Source organism: Lactuca sativa, chromosome 7 (assembly GCF_002870075.4).
Source record: "Lactuca sativa cultivar Salinas chromosome 7, Lsat_Salinas_v11, whole genome shotgun sequence".
Lineage (NCBI taxonomy): Eukaryota > Viridiplantae > Streptophyta > Magnoliopsida > Asterales > Asteraceae > Lactuca > Lactuca sativa.
Genome location: NC_056629.2, coordinates 4,051,803 through 4,059,758, shown reverse-complemented (window position 1 = coordinate 4,059,758; position 7,956 = coordinate 4,051,803). Strand labels below are relative to the sequence as shown.

The 7,956-nt window shown below is 32.8% G+C and overlaps 1 protein-coding gene across 1 annotated transcript; it reads left to right on the top strand.

Moving 5' to 3' along the window:
• The first annotated feature begins 3,438 nt into the window (after positions 1-3,438).
• On the top strand, positions 3,439-5,375 carry LOC111894638 (WRKY transcription factor 22). The gene is made up of 3 exons (XM_023890729.3): positions 3,439-4,017; positions 4,309-4,419; positions 4,581-5,375. Exons 1-3 carry the CDS (start codon positions 3,530-3,532, stop codon positions 5,020-5,022), a joined length of 1,041 nt encoding a protein of 346 aa, XP_023746497.1. The 5' UTR covers positions 3,439-3,529; the 3' UTR covers positions 5,023-5,375.
• Positions 5,376-7,956: the final 2,581 nt, after the last annotated feature.

Sequence of the window (7,956 nt, the reverse complement as noted above, 5' to 3'; positions counted from 1 at the left end):
AAATGTTTATGAAATTTTTTTATCCTAAAACTTTTATAAGAGATGTCAAACAACAATAAATCGATAAAAACTTTAAATAATCAATCCCAAAACACCCACCCTTAAATTTGCAATTTGCATCATATGATAGAACCGAATTTGTAATTTACTATATGTTTTATTTTTTACAAAACATTATTACCTCATTTGAATTTTGTTTACAATTTTATGCAAAACACGTTATAAAAAAAAATACTGACCGCATTTTTTTAACGGACGGAGGGTGTGTGAGCCAAAAACTTTGTAATAACTGAAATATTTTGTAAAATAAAGTCGAAGAGAACGTGTTGACTTTTGTTTACTTGGACTTTTTAGAAAGAGAAGTGTTAAACCCAGCGGCCCTTTGACATTTTCACAAGTCAATGCAATAAAACACAACTAGAGAAATTTCCCATATTTGCTCCATGGTTTTCCATTTCTTACATTCTAGCCTATGAGGTTCTGGTTTCACACATTCGCCACAAACTTTTTAAACTCTTTGCCATCTCAATGATAAACAAATTGCAAATTAAATAAATTAATAAATGTTTTGCTTTGTGATTCTCATTCCAAATGCTCTCAAATTGAACTTTTTAATAAAAGTTGCATCTTTTGCATCTAATATCTCAATGTACGTGCCATATATACGTAATGAAATATAGTAAATCAATATTCAACTTCTACGTGACATCAATAATCCCTAACAATAGACCGACAGACGATTGAAATAAACAATCAAAATACTTTGATTTAAATAAAAAATAAGATACTTTAATTTACATATGAAATAAGATCAATGATACACAATACATTTTTATATGGTGTATTATTAAAATTTATTTCCTCGTGTAACACCTTAAATAAGTCGAATCGGTAATTTAATAAGCTAAGACGCAAGACAATTGTGAGCAAGTCACGAGTGTTGATGTAAGATTTTGAGGTCTTAGAATATCAATTAACTTGGATAATTTCTATGATCGTGATTGCAATCATTTTCCAAAATCTGCGATTTCGACCCTTATGTCTGGGGTATCACGAAACCGATTTGGGATAATCCAAAAAATAAAATTTTGAAAATCATGACGTTTCCAAAAATCAAAACACAGAAATATACCTTGTTGTTTTTGGGTTCTGTAGAGATAGAGAGAACAAAATATACTTTTTGTGTATATGAGTTTCAACCCTTTTTTTGGAACTAGATAAAGGTTTTATACTAGAGGAAAAATAGATTATGACGGTTGCCTCCAGATTTGGCGCCAAAACCGGTAGATGTTGAACCCGGCTAGGGGCGTTGCCCCTAGACCTCACCAAGGGGTTGTAGCTCCTTGGAACCCTACAACCAGGGGCATTGCCATTGGACCCCCATATTCCTGAGTTCATAATTATCACACCAAGTGTGCACCCCCGCACCTTCAAGCTCGATTAGTAATAAAACTTTTCATTTTTAATACACCAAAATATGTTGATAACACTAAAATCATCAATAGATAATAGGTGACATCTAATGCCACCGAAGAGCATTAATCAACTTATTTTCAATACTTTCTTATGAAAAAGAGATCAAAGTCATGTAGTAATTATCTAGATAGTCTAAATATATTTCAATAATCTATCGAGGTAGTTTTATTGTAATTAAAAAGAAAAGTACTTACAACGTGTTTGTGGCTCATAGCTTTGGCATATACATTAAGAATGGTGTTGAAAAGTTCTAGAAAGAAACATTTTGCATTTGGTGTCAACGAGCTGATAGTCGATCTGGTAACATATATCACATATAATAATTCAAATAGGGTTGTAAAAGATCTGAAACTAGGTAAAGTTTGACTAAATAATGTTAGCATAAGTTGATAGATCGGGTTGTTAAATGTTGAAGACTTCTTGGCTCAAGAATGATCCAAGCATAATTGAAAAACATGAAATTACTCACAAATATTTATTCAAACAATGTTTAGTAGAGCGTGCTTGAATTAGAAGCTTAATGTACTCAAGTTGAATTCCACCAAAAATATTAATCTTTGTATTCTAACAAATGAATAGGTTTATTTTTCAATTGACAAGTTTCATATTATTATAATTTCTCATTAATATTTTATGTCACTTATCATTTAATTTGTCAACCTATTAATTATCGGTTTCAATTTTCTCACTCTAATTATATTAAATTAATAATTGATTCTTTACTTTAAATTTTAAAATTTAAAATTTTCCACTCTAATTATATTAAATTAATAACATTAGGTTAAAAAATAAAATAAGATAAATACATATAATAAGGTGATATAACTTCACGTATTTATTTGAATCAACGATTATAATTTTATATAAATAAAAAAATCTCTTAAGTAATAATTTATTTAAATTAATTGATTAATAATTTTGATTGTTTAATATGAAAATGTAATTAATTTTATAACCGTGGTTCTCACGGGTTATAAACTAATAGGTATATAAATTCATTGAATTAAAAAAATAATAAAAAAAACTTCAAAAATAATTTCATATTTTGTTTGGAAACAACGATTTTATAAAAAGAATCCTATCTAAAAGAAGAAAGGCAAGGTAAAAGGTAAATAACAAAAAATTTACAAATTATAAAAAGGACAACACCAATTAGCCAAATTACGAGTACCAAAATTATCCCTAAATTTAATCCAATTGAACACCGTGGTGAGAATGTGATCTGTCGTTTTGTGGGTAGAGAGATGAATCTTGTTGAGAAGAGAACTGTTACGCACCTTCTAAACATATAAAAAAACCATATACAATAGCAATGAGTAATTTTCTCTCTTCGGACACCAACTCCAATTAACAGCAAAATCAATGACTTGTTTCATTGAAAGAAAAATTTGGGGCACAATACCACACTGGTCGAGAAGCAAAAGAGAGCACCTCACTTGCGAAAGGGCAAGAAACAAGGAAGTGATATGTGAAGTCCAAAGCGTTGGAACAGAGGAAACAAACGTTTTGTAGATGATTCTAACACCTTTTTGAATGAAGACGAGGATGACCGAGATGCAGTTCATACAAGCTCTCCAAACGAAACCGATGCTTTTGGTGGGTACCAAATTAAACCATAAAGTATGAAAGAAAATAAAGCAAACGATGTACCAAAAGGTACCATACTCGATTGGTTATAAAATACATTGTGTTGACATAGCATATTGATTCAAACTTTATGTACCAAAATGTAATTTGACTAATTTCACAAGAAAGAAAATAAAGCAAACGACGAGTCCCTTAATTTTCTCACTCTAAAACCCCCTTTCTCTCTCTCTCTAGGATTCTTGTGAAAGCCAGCTGCCCTTTTCTCTTTCCTGCCCAGTTCTCTCTCCTTCCTACCCGTCCTTCTCTCTCTCCTACCCGTTCTTTTTCTCTCTCCCTCTAAAAAAATCATTTATAAATTGCACCCCTTTTCCATTTCAACCCCCAATATCGTTTCTCTCTCTAAATCTCTCTCTAAAAAGTCAGCGCCTTGGTTTCTCTCTCTAAAAACCTGCATAAAAGTCAAACAATGGAGGTTGATTGGGACTTGCATGCGGTGGTCAGAGCCTGTTGCTCCACCGCCGCCTCCTCCTCATCTGCCGCTTCAACCGCCACCACATCGACCGCCACCGCTGGAGCCCCAGCTTGGCCTGTGGATGCTTACAATCAACAAAAATCAAGTTTTCAAGATGAAAATTTCATGGGGTTTTTTCCAGATCCATTTCAAAGAAGAAATGACAACAGTATTGAACAGTTTTTGAATGATCTTAACAACCCCCTAGACTTTCCAAAACTACAGAAACCACCTCTATCTCCACAGAGTTTGCCAATCTCACCTCTCTCGGTTCTTGGAGGATTACAAGATCCACCACTCCAACACCACCACCACCACCACCAGCAACAGCAGCAGCAGCAGCAACAACAACAACAGCCAAAACAACTTCAGGAAAAACAGCAATCTTTTGGTATATCTAGATGTACAACTTCTAATGCACAAAGTACAAGGTCAAAGAAAAGGTAATGAAAAACATTTTCCGACGTATCCATCTCGTGTAAAATTTGGGTTTTTGTTAATTTTGTGATGTATAAATTACCCTTCAAGAGAATCAATTTTCAAAATTACAATTTTTGTGAAAATTGCAAACATTTTGTTCCGTATTTTCGGGATATATGACAGAAAAATACGAGATTTTGGGGGCATACACACATGCAGCAATTAATTTTTTTCATTTTTTTATTAAAATATTTGATAAATAAAAACTAATCTTTAACATTATTAATGGGTTATATGTATAACTTATTTCACAGGAAGAATCAGATGAAAAGGGTTTGTCAAGTCCCCGCTGAGGGATTATCCTCCGATATATGGTCTTGGAGAAAATATGGTCAAAAACCCATCAAAGGTTCTCCATATCCAAGGTTTGTAATTTTCTTTATTTAATTACTATTTTATTTTAAATTTTAATTCTAATTAGAGTGTGAGAACAGGGTTATAAGGTATATATTCGGTAAATTTTTATTATTTAATTCGGTGATTTATTGATGAAAGAGATTAAATTTTGTTAATTTTGATTGAACAGGGGATATTATAGATGTAGTACTTCAAAGGGTTGTTTGGCCCGAAAACAAGTGGAGCGAAATAGATCCGACCCGGATATGTTCATCGTCACCTACACCGGCGAACACAGCCACCCAGTTCCGACGCACCGCAATTCTTTAGCGGGCAGCACCAGAAATAAACCCACCACTTCCGGCGACGAAGATAGTACCACTAAAACCAACAAACAAACTTCATCTCCGCCGGTATCTCCCCCCGCCAGCCAGTCTCCGACCACAGAAAAAGCGGAGGATAATGACACCGATGATGACAACTTTGATATGGTGATGGAGGACGACTTCTTTGAAGGATTAGACGAGCTTGTCGGTCCAGTTATTCCGGCGACATCAACGCCATCTCCACCTTTCCCATGGTTATCAAACAATGCCGCCAACACAAGCACCACCGCAGCCGGCGGTAGTTGACTTTTACGGGGTAGTGACGTTTGCATGATGACATGATATGCGTTTCTTCCTGCTGACTTTTCATAGTGTTTCTTTTTGTTCTTTTTTACTTTTTAGAGAGAGAAAAAGAAGGGAGAGAGATAGTAAAAATAGGCCTTTGCCAAGATAATCTTTAAACCATTAAAGGGTTGCACCATATGCCTTAACCTCTGTACATTGTGTTCGCATATGTCTTTCTTTTTTCTTTTAGGCAATTGGGTATCAAACCCTTTTGTGGCTTGAAGAATATTGTCCATTTACAATGAACTTTTGTACATGGTAGAAGAGTATAATTCTCCATTATAAAGAATGAAAGATTTTGATTGATTCCTTTATTTGAGAAGTATATATTATAATAATTTAGGTTATTTATTAATTATTCACGAATGTAATAATGATTTTGTATCTTACGTATTAATTAAGTTTGTATTTTATATTTTTATATAATATGTAATGATTTAAACTTTTAATATTGTTAAAAATGGAATTCTTATTCATAAAATTTTGAAAAGACTAGTGATTTTCGATCCCTACATAAAAAGTATTCTCCATCGAGGCCTTATAGTTCTTGACCTCTTTTATGGTGCACTCGTGCTATAGAAATGTAGTTTACGTGTTAAATTTGTATTTCACACCAGATTTAATTCATTTCAACATTTTTTTTAATAATTAGTAAAACTTGATACTAACTGTTTTTTTTAATAATTAGTAAAACTTGATTATATTATGTAGCTTATATCCTTCTGCTATATCAAATAGTGACCGGATGAAATGACTATTAATTTCATTAATTGTTTAATTAAATGATCCATGTCAATATTTGATATGGTTGGAGAATAAACAGGAATAAAATGTAAGAAAATATTTAATTTCTCTTATATCAAAAAGTGTAAAAGAAATAGCTTTTATCCATAAATAATAAATGTTTTAAAATTACTATTTTAAGTTTCTACTTAAAAGTACTATCCATCAAGGTCATATAGTCCATTGTGTCTTTGTTATGGCGCAATCGTGAAAATAACTTTTATTTTACGTATCAAAGTTGTAATTCAATCAGATTTAATCCACCGATTAACATTTTTACTTACTCTTTTAATAATAAGATGATAATTATATGACAAAAAAGATTAGAAAACAGATTTTAAGGGAAAATACCGGTAATAGTAAAAACATAGAGGGTAATTTCAAAATTTAGACATGAAAATGGACATTTCCGGGTATAGACATGCATTCCGCGGAGCTCCGCGACATGACAAAATTGTAATTAAATCAACGTAAAAAAAAAAACCCAAGATCCATTCCGCGGAGCTACAGTAGATTCCGCGGAGCTCCGCGGAGGTAGGTCCGAGGAATGGATCTTGAGGGTTTTTTTTTTTCCTCACATCGATTCTTCGGAGTTTATATTCATCACCCAACTAATTATTTTCAAAAAAAGATTATCATACTATCATAATCTTTTTTTGAAAATAATTAGTTGGTAAATAAATATAAAACCCGAAGAATCGATCAGGAAAAAAAAAACTCAAGATCCATTCCTCGGAGCTACCTCAGCGAAGCTCCGCAGAATGGATCTTGAGTTTTTTTTTTTTATATACGTTGATTTAATTACGATTTTGCCATTCCGCGGAGCTATAGTAAATTCCGCGGAGCTACCTCCGCGGACTGCATGTCTATACCCGGAAATGTCAATTTTCATGTCTAAATTTTGAAAATACCTCCTATTTTTTGGCTATTGCCGGTATTTTCCATTTTATTAAATTACGTCAAATATTGTACTGTTATTAGGAAGACAACACAAAACCGATTAAATATTTTTACTCATTCGAGTATTATTCAAGGGCGGGTTTTAGTGGGAGCCCAAGATAGCTCGTGCTGCCCCTTAATTTTTATTTTATTTATCTTATTTTTTTGAAACAACCATATATTAAAATGATAGCAACAAGCTAGACCAAAAACTAATTTTAAAGTATTAAACGGTTGTTAAAACCAACAAACCTATTAACTAGTATATTTTCTATTTCTATTACAATTACAGTACCACAACAATATAAGACCCAACGGTGTGCATGCTACTGCACACTGCGGTATATGAAGTGACACTGTGGTGTGCGGTAAACACTGCACCAACCTTTAAAGAAAAATTGTGATATACATGTCGCACGTTATTGTTTCACCGCACGGGAACAACAAACCTACCCCTCAAAGGTAGTACTTTATGCATAAAAATGTATAATGTAGTGGGTGTGATAAGGTGTGGTATGACATCCATTAATTTTGTGGAGTAAGGGGAAAATAACATGGCAAGCCAAATGTGTGGTTGTTGGAACTTTGCTCTATAAAATTACAATGTGAGACTTATCCCATATTGGTGAAAGAGAAAACCTTTTCCCACCTTATAAGGTTTGTCCCACTCATTTATTTAAATGAACCAAGTAATATTTAAGCAAATTGGGTTTGGGTTGTAGTGTTGGACTAGTCAAATTGGATTAGTAGTAGGCTTGAATTATTAAATATTAATAGTCAAAGATAGGGCCTTGCGGCTCTTCTTGACTAAATAATATTTTTTTATATATAATCCGAAATTAATTAGTCATTTATTATTTCTTATTTATTTATTACAAAACAAATTCTTATAAATAAAAGATTAGCTGCAGTCAATTTTTAGCAGTTAATTTCGGTTGGTAGTTTACAACCACTTAAGCAAGCCAATAAATGGAGGAATTAAGACAGTATTTGAAGGCTAATGAACCACATACACTTTCTCTCAAAAATCGTCCTTGGTATAAAAAAGGATCATGGTGAATTTCGACAGATTCAAGATCTGTTCTTGAATTGGTTGTTGTATCCTCAAGACATACCCATTCCAGAGAAATTGTCTTAGGACACTGCAAAAGCAGCCCTCAATCTGTATAATTT